This window comes from Peromyscus maniculatus, chromosome 1, assembly GCF_049852395.1.
Source record: "Peromyscus maniculatus bairdii isolate BWxNUB_F1_BW_parent chromosome 1, HU_Pman_BW_mat_3.1, whole genome shotgun sequence".
NCBI lineage: Eukaryota > Metazoa > Chordata > Mammalia > Rodentia > Cricetidae > Peromyscus > Peromyscus maniculatus.
In genome coordinates this window covers 158,978,495-158,996,155 of record NC_134852.1, presented here as the reverse complement: position 1 = coordinate 158,996,155, position 17,661 = coordinate 158,978,495, and the positions used below count along the sequence as shown (strand labels likewise).

The 17,661-nt window shown below is 46.0% G+C and overlaps 1 protein-coding gene across 5 annotated transcripts in view; it reads right to left on the bottom strand.

The window, feature by feature from the left end:
• Positions 1–1,596: 1,596 nt before the first annotated feature.
• Majin (membrane anchored junction protein) overlaps positions 1,597–17,661 on the bottom strand; it is a 32,270-nt gene continuing 16,205 nt past the window's right edge. For 4 of the 5 annotated variants that reach the window (XM_006980686.4, XM_042259677.2, XM_042259664.2 and 1 more), the window contains 8 exons: positions 13,577–13,652; positions 12,952–13,077; positions 11,877–11,908; positions 11,161–11,252; positions 9,431–9,494; positions 4,150–4,222; positions 3,143–3,251; positions 1,597–2,315 (listed from right to left, as the gene is read on the bottom strand). In XM_006980686.4, the coding sequence (XP_006980748.2) occupies positions 2,270–2,315; positions 3,143–3,251; positions 4,150–4,222; positions 9,431–9,494; positions 11,161–11,252; positions 11,877–11,908; positions 12,952–13,077; positions 13,577–13,652 (618 nt within the window). In that variant the 3' untranslated portion in view covers positions 1,597–2,269. The remainder of the gene's footprint in view (positions 2,316–3,142; positions 3,252–4,149; positions 4,223–9,430; positions 9,495–11,160; positions 11,253–11,876; positions 11,909–12,951; positions 13,078–13,576; positions 13,653–17,661) is intronic. The other variant, XM_076557910.1, reaches the window with a different exon arrangement.

The window sequence follows — 17,661 nt, the reverse complement described above, 5'->3', positions numbered from 1 at the left end:
GCATAGAGAAAAACTGTCTTGGGGGCAGGGGAACCAAACGAAACAAAACAAAACAAACAAACAAACAAACAAAAAACCCAGAAACCAACTAACCAAACCAAACAAATCCCATACCAAAACAAAGCACAATAACGAAAGCCTTAGCCACCATCAGCTGGAGGTTGGAGAAGGCCCAGATCAGTGTCTACGGTGGTTGCAAGCAGCCCCTCTCAGAACCACTACCACACTGGCCTGGCTCCAAAGACTAGGGCAGTCCACAGCCTGCCAGAGCTCAAGGGATCCTCAGAGTTTTCAAATCCTACCTCCCACTTTCCAGATGAGAAGAAAGGGCCACCGAGGTCCTTTGGTAAGGGGTCCCGGTCAGTGTGAACACTCAGGTCTCCAGGCTTTAAGCTGTCCCCTTCAGCAGCAGCTGTCAGATTATGCTTGGGATCTTAGGACGAAGGTAGTAAACAGAATTTGGGAGGAACTGGAGGTGTCCATGTTGCTCACCCGCCTGTCCCTGCACCCTTGCCTGCCTTTTAGTGTCTTCCTGCTCAGGTCCCAGGTCCTTGATTGGCAGGCCCTCCCAGAGCACTCTGGAGGCCTCCCTTTTCTCTGTCAAAGTAGAGGCAGCCTATTTGAAACCTGGAGCTTATGCAGGGACGCTTGGCTCAGTCTGGGAGGAAGGGACTGGACCTGCCTGGACTGAGTCTACCAGGTTGTTCGCAGGATTTGCCCTGGAGGAGGTGGGAATGGGGGGTAGGTTGGGGGTAAGGGGATGGGGTGGGAGGGGGGAGAACAGGGGAAACCGTGGCTGATATGTAAAACTGAATGGTATTGTAAAATAAAATAAAAGGGAAAAAAAAAAGATAGAACAAAAACAAAAAAGTAGAGGCAGCCTAGCAAAGGAACTAGGAGGGACTTAGCATTCTAGCCCTAGGCTTCCCATTAAGAACCCTCTGGCATGTGACAGGCAGTTTAAAGACCCGAGGTGGCAAGGGCTCCTTACCTACAAGTAGTCCACTCTAATATCAGACTTCACTAAAAGTTAAAACGTTGATGCGTTTGTTCAGAGCTAAAACGAGTTCTCCTAAATTTCCATCCATTATTCTTTTGGTTCTCTGAGGCCGCATAAGTCCACTCTAAATAGTTCTCTAAAAGGCCCTTTCGTTGAAGAAAGGACTTAGGTACCTTGGCCTGCCTTCTCCAGGGGCCCTAACTTGCACAGGCTTCCAGTTAACTGATGGACTACTTTGTGTTACTGTGAAGGAACCAGAGGGAGAAACAGGTGGGGAGCATTTTACATTTGAGGCATTATCCTCTGGGGACAAACCAAATAAAGAAGTGTTTCTTAGGGGCAGTGGGACTCAGGCCAGTGAATCTTGTGTGACCCTATTCCCTGACCTCTGGTAAAGAACCGTAAGAGCTGAGATCAGGTGAACATCCATGTGGTTCACTAAGCAACAACCTGTGACCCAGGGAGAAGGTCTGTGAATGCTTCTCCGGTCTCTCATGCTCTGCTTCTTCAAGTTCAATCAATAATCTATCATGAACAATTATTGACATTAGAATCCTAAGCACTAGAGACAAAAGACTTAAACTTTGGGGCAGTGGAATTCTTTCCTTAGTGTTTTAATTTTTATTAAAACTACATCTATTCTGTATGAATGTACAAGCCATGGTGCATACATGGAGGCTGAACTCAGGTCATCAGGTTTGGCTGCAGGTGCTTTACCATCAAGCCACCTTGCTGTCCCTTAGTGTTGTTCCGGTTTGTTTTTCTAGCTTTGGGAGTGGGGAGGGGTGTGCAAGTGCCTGCAGAGGCCAGAAGAGGGGTCAGCTCTGATGGGAGTGGACTTAGAGGGCATTGTGGATTGCTTGTTGTGGGCACTGAGCACCAAACTCAGGTCCTCGGCAATAGCAGTATGCACTCTTAACCACCGTCTCTCCAGCCCATCCTTAGTGTTTTAAATAGGAAAAAAACAAAAGCAAACAATAGAATAAACTCATAGGAGGATTCAGTCTGGTGCCCTCTTCCCCATAACCCAGGAATTACAAGAAAAGGATGGCGTGTGGTGGTGCAGACCAGGAGCCCAAGACAGGAAGATGGGGCACCTGAAGCCAGCCTAGGTGATTTAACAGTAACACTTGTCTCAAAAATAAACAAAAGGAAAAAAAAAAAGGAAGAAACTAAAGCAAATGATGTTTGGTATAGCTCAGGAGCCACTGCAAGAGAAAGTCCTCTTTCCGACCGACCGACACCACCGTGCTGTGGTGCCTAGCAGGCTTACTGCCAGCTCTTCCTGAAGAAATACCGGAACGGAAGCAGAGTGCTGTAGGGAAGAGAGCAGAGGAGTCTGAGACTGAGGAGGTCGCTTCCCTTCTCCCTGGTTCCCATTAGTGCTTCATTAGCTGGGGCATTTTGCTCTGGGGAACTACTGAATGGAAATTCAGGTCCAAAACAGCATTTGAGAAGGCACCCAAATTAGATTACACCCAGAAGGGGGAATAAAAGGAAAGAGGTGCAGTAGGATGGCTGAGCTCTAGGTAGACACATTTGCTCAGTGTTCTCTACAAAAATGATTCTGAACACACACCTAGATTCAGAGGGGAGAGTGGAAACATTCTAGACTCAAACCATCTGAATAACCTAAGAAAGACCGATGTTTCTGTTCAAGCAACATTTGTGAAACAGGCTTGTGTGGGCACCTCAAGGTGGAAAGAACTGTACACAAACAAGCAGAGAGCAGAGCAGCCCAAGCTCAAAAGAAGCCTGGGCTACAAAGTGAGACCCTGTCCCAAAAGGAAGGAACCTGGTGTGATGGCGCACATCTTTAATCTCAGCACTCTGGAGGCAGAGGCAGGAGGATCTCTGTGAGTTTGAGGACAGCATGGTCTACACAGTGAGTTACAGGCCGGTCAGGGTTATGTAGTGAGACCTTGTCTCAAAAAACAAACAAACAAACAAACAAGCAAGCACGCACACAGTCTTTTGAATTAGGGCCTTGTTTTCAATCCATTCCCACCATCTATCTTTGACACAACCGAGAAATCACAGTAAAGAATCTACTTCTCCTCTGGTCTCGCCCTGCCCAAGACTCAAGGAAGCAAGGGACCTAGAGACTGCTTTTCAGCTTGAAGGCAAAACACTCTGTCTTACCTCAGAAACCCAAAGAAGCCACTGGTTCCCGGTCCTTTGGGGGTTGGTGGGTTGCTCTGCTGCAGTGGAGGGACAGCTAGCTCTGGCAGGTTGTGCCCCGACTTAGAATCTGTAAGGAAAACGTTCGGGCAGGGGAAAGAGACTGGCCCACAGGCTCCTTGAATCTGAGCGATCACAGGGCAGGCACACACCAGGAATTATTTAGAGCCAGGTGAAATGTTTGCTCTGACCTTTCCAGTTTCATCTCAGCTCAGTAAAATTCTATTCTGTCCTTGGGTGTATTTTCAAAGTCAGGCTTGAGATATTTACACAACTCAAGCCTCAGCCATCCACCAGAGCGGACATGTTTCTACAAGGAACCACAACTTGTCCAGTAATTCACATGCTCACATCCTGCATCTGGATAACTGCATTCCACTCCAAGTCCTTGTGCTGGGTAAGAGACCAGAAAGCTGGAAGGGCGTGCCTCGTTGGGCATTCACAGGCCTTGTAGAGTACCTGTCTATACCGTCAATTTATTTGTTTTTTGAGACAAGATTTTATGCAGCCCAGGCTAGCCCCTAACTCGCTATGCAGTGAATCACTGCAGGTGTGCACCTTGCCAGATTTTGTGAGGTGCTGGGGACTGTCCCAGGGTTTTATGCAAGTGAGGTGAATACTTTACCAGCTGGGTACCAGCTCTAGTCTCTGTACTGTCAACCTTAAAGCTGAGATCCCAGGGGAAGAGGAGAAAGTGCTTCCCAGAAATAGTTCTTCAACCCCACAGAAGAGGGAACCACATCCCTTCCAACTTCCTTTTGAGTCCTCCTACTTCGTTAGGAAATGTTTTGGAATTGCTGGACTACTGAGTTCACTGTCAGAAGTAAGGGGCGGCTGGGCATGGTGGCTCGTGCCTATAATCTCGGCATACAGGAGGCTCAAGAGTTAGAGGCCAGCCTGGGCTCTACCACAAGACCCTGTCCCAAAGAACAAAACCTTCCACCAAACAAGAATCTCCCCAAACCTACCCTGTTCCTGAACATCAGTGGCATCAGAAGCTGGGGTATCCTGATATTCTTGCTGGGCTCCTCCTTCTCTGTTCTGTTTTAAAAAAAAAAAAAAGGCCAAGGATAAAATCCTTCATCCTACAAGACCTGTAATCTGGGTGCTACTGGCTTCTGACAGCCCAGGCCAAGTCCTCTACGTCCTTCTGTAGGACTATTCTGTTCACTCCAGCTTCCTAACATAGTCCCTCTAAAGCCATATGCTGCTGCAGGAGATCAGAACAAGCCCACCTGGGCATGCCTCTCCACCCCTATTGCTGAGACCTGCTGGTGCTAAAGCCTGAAGAACAAATGTCATTTTGGAGACACATTCAATCCACAGGGCAAGGCTACACCACAAGCCAGTGTGGTGAGGCTGCCCCACGAGTCTGCAGTGTTATGGTTGCAAAGTGGGTGGCAGTTGTCAGGGAAGGCTTCACAGGGAAAGTGACATGTGGATGGAGCTTTGACGGATGAATGGGATTTTGTCATAATTGGGGTGAGGAGCTGGTCAGGGAGAGCAGGGCTTTCCGGGCAGAGACATGATGAAAAGGGCACAGTGCCATACTGAGTAAATACAATCAGCATAGCTAGAGCCAGGCATGGTGGAAACATGACAGCTGAACAGCCAGTACAATGCAGTGCAATCTTATATCTCCCCATGTGTCACTGCTTGGTAGAAACTCCTTTGTATGTTGAAGAGGACATCCTACAACCTGGCTCCAGGTCCACATTTCTAGCAAACATTCTGACGCTCAGAAACATAGGCATACATTTTCTTTGGAATATCTGCCAGCTGGCCTGTCCTCACCAAGCATAGCCCGAGTGCCTGATTGCACAGCAGCATGTATGCTATTCAGGCTGTGCTTCTGGTGAAGAATTGGTACAGGGTGACCGGGGAGGCAGAGTTGCAGTAAGTCCTGAGAGTCAGCCCTGGCCCTCAGTCTAAGCACAACTTTCAAGTTAGAATAGTAGATCTTTCTGAGATGAGCTTCCTCATAAACCCTTGAGATCCAGGTCTGCAGTAGGTAGGGCCAGGCTCATATTCCCACATAGGTGTGAGAGCCACAGGGAGGAAGAAAACCATCCTTTCCTCCTGCCCCTAGACAGAGAGGAAGGACTTAGAAGGCCTAGCTCTAGACTCATGAAAGGATAATTCTTATAAATTTAAGGAAACTATGATTTTTGGACTTAAATCTTGCTGCAGAGATGACCAAAGACAGCAGTGTCATGAGGACTGGGCATAAGGGATCAGAGGGAAAAGGCCATCCCAGAAACAAGGAGACTCCTCTTATAAGAAGGATAGCTTCCCTTGAAGGCAGTGTACAGGCACAAGCTGTAAGGAAGGAAAGATGCAGCTGAGACTGTGGTGCCACTGCAGAGAGCCAGTGGGTGTCACACCTTGAACGCCAGTGACAGCTAAGGGCCAGTTCTGCTGAGAAGTGGGGCAGACACGGGGACACACCGAGCGGTCTGGTCCACATCAGGGCCATTGATCTGCTCTCTCCTGTCTTTTCATCTTTTCATAGTCTGGGTCTCCAGGTCTGGGATCTGAGAGAACAAAAAGAAAGGGTCTTCCCTTCCTTATTCTTCCCCAGACATCTCTCATGAGACAAGTATTGTATTCTTCTAAGCGTTCTGTGCAAAAGCTTTTCAATGTGTTCAGACACGCACAATCCTCTCTGTGCTGTATGTGATCCTATACCCAAACTTCCCACAAAGGGGTGGGGGATGCCAAGCACTGAACCATAGGAGCAAATTCAATTTTTCCAGCTCAAGTGGCTTGCACTAAGAGTCACTGTGATTACCTTAATTTAGGAGAAATCCTCTCCCTGGGAACAGAGTCTGTGATGGAGGCTGTCTTTGGGCGTTGAGTCAAAATCAATAAACATGCTCCTTTTGCTCAGCTTTTCTCTAAGCCCAGAATCAGGTTGAAAAGGTAATTATGTTGAGTAAGAAGCTGTGGGTACTGTTCTTGCGGGAGATGATGTGTCAAACTAAGAATAGGAAGGTACGGAGGATAGTGCGAGGGAAATGCTCCTTTAGAGCAATTATCTTGCTTGTGTAGAGCACTTTGTTCTCCAGAGCTTCATGTACCCCTCTTGTACTTTCTCAGTTCTCTTCTTGCCTCGCCAAAGGCTGGGAACACAGGAGACAGCTTTCTACCTAACACCTCAGTGGGCTGTGGGGCTGTGACACAACATTGGGGCCCCATCTTCTAACCCTGTTCCCAGAGGCAGAAGTCTAGATCCCAAGGGCACAGTCGAGTAACTGATAAACTCCTAGAATGAGCAGCCAGGTTTACGTGTGTGTTGGGTGTCCTGGCACACAATATGCCAACAGGTGATAAAATGGTAGACTAGAAATGAAATTGCTCCATTACTTTACTCAAAAATATTTTAGGTAATTCCTATGATCTTGGTGGACTTAAGGCCTATCACCGTCTACCCATGCTGGTCTGTCCAGTAACATTTCTCAGCACTGTGCCCTAAGTTCTGTGTGCACTGGCCTGCAGCATGAAAAGCATCATACTCTTTCCTCTTGGCCTGGGCTCTTCAAGGGCCTCAGCTTCCCCAGGGAACTCTTTCCTCATGACCTCTTTGTATTCACTAGGCACTTAGTGCTCCCCGCACACAGTGCTCCCCGCACACAGTGCTCCCCGCACACAGTGCTCCCCGCACACAGTGCTCCCTGCACACAGCACAGAGATATGTGGCTGTCTGGCCTGACCTTCCTGGGGGCTTTAGAAGCATGACAGCCCAAGTACTTGGCACACAGTAGACACAGGATGGTGTCTTGAATGAATGCATATGGCAGTTCTTTGCTCCTTAATTGATCATGCTGTGGGCCTGGGAAGGGGAAGGAGGTAACTATTAGAGGGAAAAATGTGCAACTTTGAAGACAGCTATTGGAAAGGAGCCTTAAAATGGAGAAGTAGCCAACATATGAACATCTAAACAAAGGAACAGACCCCAAAATCAATAAAAATCAAAGTAAATAAAATCAGTGGGACAGGTGGGCGGTGGCCCACACCTTTAGTCCCAGCACTCAGGAGGCAGAGGCAGGAGGATCTCTGTGAGTTCTAGGACAGTCAAAGCTACAGAGAAACCCTGTCTCGAGAACAAACAAAACCAAAATGACTGGGACAGCCCGTCACTGTTCTAGAGGCTTTGCTCCTTTGTTTCTTTCCTTGTTTTTCTGTTTTGACAGAGTTTTTCTGTGTAGCCCTTGCTGTCCTGGAACTCACTCTGTAGACCAGGCTGTCCTTGAACTCACAGAGATCTGCCTGCCTCTGCCTCCTGAGTGCTGTACTTCGCTTTGCTCTTTTTTTAAAAAAAAAATTGTTGTTTTTACATTTTTATGTATTTATTTTATTTTAAATTACATGTGTGTGAACATGTACATGTGAGTGCAGTACCCACAGAAGACAGAGACCTCTGTGGGTAGGAAAGATCCCTTGGGAGCTGGAGTTACAGGCAGTTGGGAGATGCCTGACCTGATTGCTGGGAATCGAACTGGCGACCTATAAAGAGCAGTATATGATCTTAACCCTGCCCCATCTCTCCAGCCCTTTTAATTACTTTATTTTGGGGAAGGAGTAGGAGCAGAGTGTATGTAGCCCTGACTGGCCTTGAACTCATAGTGATCTGCCTGCCTCTGCTTCACCAGTGCTAGAATTAAAGGCATTAGCAATCATGCCCTGGCTTAACTATCTTTACGATTTTTATTGATGTAGACATGTGAGGGTGTGCTTGTGTCATGTCAGGGACACAGAAGTCGGAGCACCTTGTGCGAGTCAGTTCTTCCTTCCTCCATGTGCGTCCTCGGGATAGAAGTCCAGTCATCAGACTTGGAGCAGGGGCCTTTGCCAAACGAGCCATCTCACTGGCTCTTTGATTTGGTTTTTTAATTAAAAATGTATTTACTTGCATGTGTGTGTACAGAGTGAAGGTGCCCACAGAGGCCAGAAGATGGTGTTGGATCTCCTGGAGCTAGAGTTCCAGGCAGTTGTGAGCTGTCCAACATGGATATTGGAACTGAATTCAGGTCTTCTGCAAGAGCAGCAAGTGCTCCGAAGGGCTGAGCCATCTCTCAACCCCTTTGTTTATTTCTTTAAAGACTGGGTCTGGCCTGGAACTCTCTGTGTAGACCAGGAGGACCGTGAACTCAAGAGAATTCAGATCCTGCCTCTGACTCCTAAGTGCTGAGATTAAAGGCATGTCCAGCTTCCTCCATTTTTTGTAAAACAATTTAAAATGTATCCTTTCACAGTCCCATGCATGTAAAGTATTTAGGTCACCCTTACTCCCCACTCCACTCTCCTCTCTCCTCCCTCACTCCGCAGCCCTTCTTCCCAGCGCATCTCCCCTGCCCCGCTGCTGCCATGGCTTTCTCCTTGGAACCCACAACCTAACCAGGCTTCTTGCGTGTCTATAGGTGTAGGGTTATTTGCGGGATCATGGGCAGCTTACAGTGGCTACACTCCTGGATAAAATGATTGTCCTCCCCCAGCAGTTCATGAACTGCCAGCACCTCAGCTGGGGCGGAGCTTCATGTGCCCTTCCCCAATCCACGGAGGGAGATGACTGGCTAGATCTTGTACAGCTTTTATTCAGGTAAGCACTGCTGCTGTGAGCTTATGAACGGCTGACTAGTCATGCCTGGAAGGCATCACTTCACAGCACTCCTCCTCACGCCCAGCTCCTACATTATTTCTTCCTTGCCTAGTCTTTTCGGACAATGTCTCACTCCACAGACCTGTCTGACCTGAAACTTACAGTGTAGTCAGGCTGGCCTCAAACTTGCAGCCATCTCACTGCCGTGGCCCAAGTGCTGGAGTTACAGCATGTGCTACTTACTGCTCCTTACCAACTTCTGGGGCTGCCACATGCCCACCTCATCTGCTAAAACTAGACACACCCAGACTCAGACTCCAATGCAGACTAAGGCAAACATTTTCTACAGTGAGGATTCTACATTGGATTTCATACCCATTCAATCCAGGCATATTTTAAATTACAGAACACAAGCAGCTTTTAAGTTGAGAAGACTCTCAACATGAAAAATAAGATCCATACAACCACTTTAGGGATAGACTGTGACAAGCACAGAATAGTTGGATGTCACTCTACAAAGAATGAAACCCAAGAATGAGTTCAGTCAATTCAATCTGTAGCAAGGACCAAGCTGAGCATGTAACAGGAACCCCGGCCTTTAACAAAGAAGGAGCCAGCAAGAGCCTCAAAGCTTCCATCTTGATGCTTACCCTCTTGGTTTCCTTCTGGGGCTTCTGATTGCTTAAGGCTTCACTAGAAGTCTCTATCTTGGCCCTGAAAGGGAGGGAGGAGCCCAGGAAATGTCATTGGCTATGGCAACATTACCACATTCAAGCAAATGTAGTCCAAATGAATATTTCAGCAAGCTGGCTATTTTTATACTACTCCTGGCTGGCAGGGAAAATTGTGTGGCAAAAATTTCTTTGGTGGTTTTAATTCACAATAAAATCCAACTGGAGACATTTAAGGGCATGCTTGAGAAACAAAATGTGACTGACAGAGGTACTGGACTATGAGATGTTCAGTTGTGCTTCAAAACCCAGGGGAGATTTGGGGCCTCATCTCTGTGGGAAAATCAGTTAAATAAAATCAAACCGAGTCTTATACCTCAAATATGCCCACATTCCATATGGCTTGTCACTGACACATTTACCCAGAAATCACAGGGTCATCCCCTTCATAGTCTGTCTTCACTGTTTATATGTCTAAGGGGCCCTCAAGTCCTAGGAGACCTTGGCATAAAAGCACCTTGGGCTGGGAAGCAAACCACGACTTGGATTATTCCAGGTGGCCTCTCTGGGATGCTCAAGAATGACTAAATTGTCTCATTGACTAATTCTTCCTGTGACAGAGAATCAAAAGGACACACGTAGCCTCTACAACAAGAACTTCAACATGTTGGGATATGCTCAGCATTCCCGCTAACAATTCATGCGCACTACATTGTCTTTTAAGAAGACAAGGTCTCACTAGTATCCCTGGCTGGCCTCGTGCACTGGGTGATTCTCCTGCCTTTGCTCCTGAAGGCTGAATTTACAAATGTGTACCACCACATGTACAATATCTTGCACACATTTACATTTTACCCAATTGCTCATGGGATGAAACAGAGTTCTACGTTATTTGTTCTCATTCTTTCAAAGTTTTTTTTTTATCTGCATGTTCACGTATGTATAAGGGTGTGGATGCACACATGTACACCTGTGTGGAGGGAAAAGACAACCTCCAGTGCCGTTTCCCGAGCACTGTTCACTTTTCTGTTTGAGACAGAGTCCCTTACTGGCCTGGAGCTCGCCAAGTAGGCTGGGTTGGCCAGCCACTTGCCCACATCTCTCCAGCACCACAGTTATAAGCCTGGGCCACCACGCCTGGCAGCCCCCATGGGTTCTGGGGGTTACAGTCAGGCCCTCATGCTTGCATGGCAAACACTTGACCAGCCACACTATCTCTTCAGCGTCCTTCTGTCTTTGTATGATATTCTGAGACTTCCTAAGTTTTGTGCCTTCTACAATATAATACCATATGTATTCATTGACTATGCTGAGCTCAGAGCTATAGATCTGTGTTTCCTCTTAGCCTTTATGTTTTTCCCCTCCTCCTCCTCCTCCTCCTCCTCCTCCTCCTCCTCCTCCTCCTCCTCGAGGTCCACCTGCCCCTGCCTCCTGAGTGCTGGGATTAAAGGGGTGCGCCACCACCCCCCAGCCTTCTTTTTTGATGCTAGGGCTTCACACTTATTAGGAGAGCACTCCACCTAGCTACACTCCAGTTCAGCCTCCATTTTTGATGAACAGAACAATCTTACTTTGCTGAGAGACTGTTCAAATTACAAAGAAAATTTCAACTTATTCCCTTTCCTCAGTTCACCCCTGGGGTGAGCAAGGTACTGAAGAACCTCCAAATCAAGAACTGCCCAAGGGTAAAACCTCTCTCCACCACTGACCTGTGTGGTCCTGGCCTGCTAGGGGAGCTGGGCTCCTCCATGAGTCTTCGTTTCCGCACCGTGGCTTCTTCTGCTTTCTTCTCAACTAGGACCTGCAGGGAGGAAACCGGACTCCTGGGAACCCACCTTTTCCAGAGTGGCTCACAGTTTAGGAGGGCCCAGCACAGAGGACTGCCTACTAAAGACAACTTGTAATACCTCCACTTCAGCAAGATATTCTGGCAGAGACATCACCTCTGAAATCTAGACGAGGGGAGACACACGGTCTCCTACTTACAGTTGAGATGGGACCTGAGCAGTGACTGAGAGGCAAAGGCAGAAAAGACCAGAGCAGCACTTTTGAGGCAAGAAAGACAACTTTCATTTTATATAGAAAAATCAAACGTGCTGGGCGTGGTGAAGCATGACTTTAATTCCAGCACTCAGGAGGCAGAGGCAGGCGGATCTCTGTGAGTTCGAGGCCAGCCTGGTCTCTAAAGCGAGTTCCAGTAAAGGTGCAAAGCTACACAGAGAAACCCTGTCTTGAAAAACCAAAAAAAAAAAAAAATAATAATAATAATAATAATAATAAAATAATTCCAGCACTCAGGAGGCAGAGGCAGGTGGATCTCTGAGTTTACAGTGAGTTCCAGGACAGCTAGAGCTGTTACATAGAGAACTTATTTTGAAAAACAAAAACAAACAAAACCCCCCAAAGAAAGAAAGAACAAACTTACCAATTCAAGAGGACTATCATCTGTTGGTTTCCCTACAATGGGAGATTTGAACAACATGATGGGTTGAGACTGTCTTACCTGGGTTTCTGAACTTTAGTTCTGGGAACTGGATTGACAAACAACTTCTGTTTGGGCCCTTTCCTCTTCTGCCCAACACCACTTTCCCCACCTAATGTCTTTGAGCTTCTGTCCTACCCTGCTCCAGAACAATTGTCACCTCTAAGCTGAAGTGGAGTTGACTCTCGCTATACTTATCAGTACGCCCTTCAAAAGAGGATGTATCTTACTACATGCCGTGGGTATCCTCAGTTGTTTTCCATCTAATCCCTTGAGGCAGTATCTCTCACTGAATCAGAAACTCAACATTTCAGCTAGGCTGGCCAGCAGTGAGCTCCCAGGATCTGCCCGTCTCTACCAACGCCGGGGTTATAGGTACATGTGGCCATGGGCAATGGGGAGTGAAAATCAGGCCCTGTGCTTACACAGCAAACATCATCACCCACTGGACCATCTCTCCAGCCTTCTTTTGTACTTTTCAAATCAAACCAGCAGGTATTTATTTGTCTTTTAGTAAAAATAACCACATCCTTTGGAGATTAATAACTGGAAGATAGTGTTAAGATATCAGAGAAAGCCCAGCACGGCTTTTAGTCCCCATACTCAGGAGGCAGAAGCAGGTGGATCACTGTGAGTTTGAGGCCAGCCTAGTCTATATAGTGAGCACCAGGACAGCCAGGGCTATATAGTGAGATCCTACCTCACAAACAAAAACAAAGTGTTTGCATAGGCTCTTTCACTGAGTAATTACTCTCCAGACAGACTATGTCTTCCCACCCACCAATACTTACACATACAACCCCTGAAATTAGTGTCTCTTCACTATTTCACAAAGGGAGATTAAATCAGTTATCATAATGCCTAAGTCACAGGGTATTGTGAGTCAAGCTCAGAGGAAATGCTCCAGAGCTCTGTCCTATGCAGTCAGAACCCAGTTGGGTAGACAGCCACCTGGTACTCAGTTCATACTCCTGCCTATTTCCTGTTCTACCGCCCCCATTCTCATCATTCTACTGACCTGAAGGCAGATTTCCAGTAAACCATTTCATTTCTACATACAGAGTGAAAACAAATGGGTATGGGGTCAAGATGATTTCTCCCTGTTTAAATTTCAGGTGGGAAACTCTCTCCCACTTGCTTTTATCTGAGGATGGTGCTAAGGAAATGAGGAGGGAGAGCAGCTTGCATTCCTGGAAACTATTTGAAGGCTGAGACTCTAGCTTCCTTTCTCTACCTACCCTTCAAACTGCTTTTGGTCTCACTGATTCCACTGGAATCTGGAGTGTGACTTGTAGCTCATTAGCAGCTAGTAAAAGCCGCTATGTTCTGTATGCAAGATGTTCTGTTGTATGCCTACAATCACAACACCCAGGAGCTGAGGCAAGAGGATTACTGTAACTTCCATGCTACCCTTGACATCATCCTGAGTAGCAGGCAGGCATGGCTAACTACCTCAAAAGTCCAGCTGTCAGGCATGGTGCTTTAGAGAGGGCTCCACTTGGAAGCTAGCACTTGGGAGGTGGAGGTTGGACCAGGTGCTTACATGGTGATTGCAAGGCCAGCCTGGGCCACATGAGATAGGCCTATCTTAAACACCAAACTTCACTTTTCTGGGGAAAATAAGACCAGGAAAGAAAGGATACAGGGAAATACAATGAAGTGTTCTGTAACAAAGGGCTGCAGGTTGTCCATGTTTGCCAAGACTGCACGGATAGAATCCTGAAAGACATTTAAAAATTATTTTAATATTGTTGAAGCTCAGCTAATATTTCCATTTAAATCTTTCACTTTAAAACCAACACTATGTTCTGTTTATTGTTGCTTATTTGTTTTTCTTTTTTTTCTTTTTCTTTCTTTTCTTTTTGAGGCAGGGTCTCACTGTGTACCCCTGGCTGGCTTGTAACTCACTATGTAGACAAGGCTGGCCCTGAACTCACAGAGATCTACCACTATAGAGATCAGCCACTATGCCCAGATTTATATTATTTTTTAATTAAAAAAATGTTAAGAGGTTGATTGTGGTCTTAAAGAAAGAAATTGTTGGGGCTGGAGAGATGGCTCAGTGGTTAAGAGCACTGGCTGCTCTTCCACAGGACCCAGCTTCAGTTCCCAGCAGCCACATACATAGTGGCTCACAACCATCTGTAACTCCAGTTCCAGGGGATCCACCACCTCTTCTGGCCTCCATGGGCACCAGGTACTCACAATAGTTATTGATAGATAGGTATTTTTCTTTTGCTCAGGTCAAAAAGTCTTGCTTTAAACTTTTTCAAAATTTATTTTTATTTTATGTTCATTGGTGTTTTGCCTTCATGTATGTCCATGTGAGGGTGTTGGATCCCCTAGAACTGGGGTTACAGACAGCTGTGAGCTGCCATGTGGGTGCTGGGAATTGAACCCAGGTCCTCTGGGAATGCAGCCAGTGCTCTTAACCACTGAGCCATTTCTCGAGACCTTGCTTTACCTAGTAATTGATTAGTCCGTTGTGGTGATATTTTATTTGTGCACCTCAATATCTGGCTCCAGGTTTTTATTAATAAGACTGTTTAGCAATTCGTCTTACATCTGGCCCCACACCAAAATAGGATAGATAATGGAAAATTTCCACTGAATTTGTCAAATGCAAATGAACTAGATATTGTTGGTGTATTTACTGCCTGTATAAATTGTATATAGTTATTGTATTTATCGTATATAGTGTTTCTTATATTAGTTATAATTTTTTTATTTTAGACAAAAACGGAAAATGTGGTAATATTTTATTTGTGCACCCCAATATCTGGCTCCAGGTTTTTATTAATAAGACCATTTAGCAATTTGTCTTACAGTCCGTAATTAATCTATGCTCCTTAGTCTAAATATTTTGGTATTATAAAATGACTACTTGGACCACGGGCTGGCTCAGGGAGAGACTTCCTGTCACCAGGTTTGAGAACCTGAGTTTAACCCCTGACACCCCAGTGATAGGAGAGAACCAACTCCTGCAAGCTGTCCTCTGGCCTCCACATGTGCATTGTGGGGCCCACACATACATCCACGAAAGAAATGTGTTTTAAAAGACATCTTCTAGCCGGGCGGTGGTGGCGGCGCACGCCTTTAATCCCAGCACTTGGGAGGCAGAGGCAGGCGGATCTCTGTGAGTTTGAGGCCAGCCTGGGCTACCAAGTGAGTTCCAGGAAAGGTGCAAAGCTACACAGAGAAACCCTGTCTCGAAAAACCAAAAAAAAAAAAAAAAAAAAAAAAAAAAGACATCTTCTATGGCCAGATGGTAGTGACACACACTTTAATCTCAGCACTTGGGAGGCAGAGGCAGGCAGGATAGCCAGGGCTACACAGCGAAACCCTGTCTCAAAAACAACAACAACAACAAATTTCTATGACTTTTTCTAGGAGGAGGAGGAGTGGATATTGTGACTGAATGTAGGCCTTGTTGTCATGGGTTCTTTCCACTTAACTAGATCCCTCTCCCAAGACCATTCTTGTTTTGTTTTGTTTTGGAACTCAGAGATCCGACTGCCTCTTTCTCCCAAGTGCTGGAATTAAAAGCATGTGCTACCACTACCCAGCAACCATTTTTTTCCTATGGAAAAAAATTCTGATTTTAAGTCCCAACTTTTGTAATTTTACTTTGTTTAGTGGGGGAGGGGTTCAAGATAGGATTTCTCTGTGTAGCCCTGGCTATCCTGGAACTTGCTTTGTAGACCACGCTGGCCTCAAACTCAGAGATCTGCCTGTCTCTCCTTTCCAAGTGCTGGGATTAAAGGCATGCACCACCACCACCACCACCACCACCACCACCACCACCACCACCACCACCACCAGGCATAATTTCACTTTTGTAAGCATGGTTTTTTCCTCAAGTTTGGGTCTCAGGAAACAGAAACTATCATTTATTGTTGTACCTGCTATACTAACGTGGTGTATTGTTTATAATAGTAGCCTAACACTCTTTATGGTGGCCAGTTTCTTTGGCGTATACATGTGTTCTGTGATTATGTGCACGTGTCCACATGCACCTGCGCACACATAGAGAAGCCCAGAGTTGATCCTGAGTGTCTTCCTTCATCTCTCCTCTTAGTTTTAGACACAGGGTTCCTCACTGAAGCTGGAGCTCATTGATTTGGTGAAGCTAGCCAGTCTATGAGTAATAGGGATCCAGTGTCTCTGCCTCCCTGGCACTGGGGTCACAGAGTGCTGACCTCAGCTTTTATGGGTGCTGAGGATCTGAACTCAGGTCCTCATGCTTTTGTGGTAGGTACTTTTTCAGCCTCTAGAGCTGACATTTTAAATCATTAGGCTACACTAATTCTCAGTTAATATTTTCTTCCTTCCTTCCTTCCTTCCTTCCTTCCTTCCTTCCTTCCTTCCTTCCTTCCTTCCTTCCTTCCTTCCTTCCTTTCTTTCTGAGACAGGGTTTCTCTGTGTAGCTTTGGCACCTTTCCTGGAACTCACTCTGTAGCCCAGGCTAGCCTCAAATTCATAGAGATCCGCCTGCCTCTGCTTCCTGAGTACTAAGATTAAAGGTGTGTGCCACCACTGCCCAGCTCCAGTTAATATTTTCTAAAGGAACAAAAGAGAATGATAATATTTGTCCCTAAAACTAATAAGGAGTGAAAGAACATGTAGGGCTGGAGAGATGGCTCAGTGGCAAAGAGCATGGGCTGCTCTAGAGGACCCTGGTTTGATTTCCAGCACTCACATGGCTGTTCACAATCTGTAACTCTAGTTCTAAAGGATCCAACACCCTCTTCTGCCTCTGCAAGCACTGAGCACATGGGTGTTACACAGACATGCATACAGGCAAAACATTCACATACATAAAATAAATAAATAAAATTTGAAAAAATAAAAGAAAATGTATAAAAAGTATTTTGCTGCTAGATATGGTGGCATATAATCACAGCAGTTGGGAGGCCAAGGCAGGAGGAGGATTATGAATTCAGGGCCAACCTAGGCTTCATAGTGAGATCTTGTCTCAACATTTTTAAAAAAAAATGCTTTTCGTTGGCAGTGGTGGTGCACACCTTTAATCCCAGCACTCGGGAGGCATGGGCAGGTGAAACTCTGTGCATTCGATGCCAGCCTGAGCTACAGAGCCAGTTCCAAGATAGTTAGGACTTCTACACAGAGAAACCCTGTCTTAAAAACAAAAAGAAAACAAAAACAAAAAAAAAAACTTTGCAGCCGGGCATAATAGTGCATACTTTTAACTCTAGCACTTAGAAAGCTGAAGCAGGAGAATTGCCATTAGTTCCAGGTTATTTCTGGGCTTCATGACAGTACCAGACAGTACCAGTCTAGCAAGGGCTACTACCAAATAAGATCCTGTCTCAAAAACCAAGAGAGTGGGCTGGAGAGATGGCTCAGAGGTTCTTCCAGGGGAACAGGGTTCAATTCCCAACACCTTTATGGTGACTCACAACCATCTGTAATTCTAGTCTCAATGGATCCGATGCCCTCTTTTGGTCCCTTCAGACACCTGACACACACGTGGTAAACAGATAAACACACAGGCAAAGTACCCATATACATAAAATAAATAAATAAAAATTGAAAAAAAGAGTTGGGGATGCAACATAGATGGTAGAGTCATTACTTAGTATACATGAAGTCCTAGGTTCAATCTCTAGCACTGTATAAACCAGGTGTAGAGATATATACCTACAACACACCCAGGGTGATACACACAGGCAGGAGGACCAGGAGTGCAAGGATATCCTCAGATACA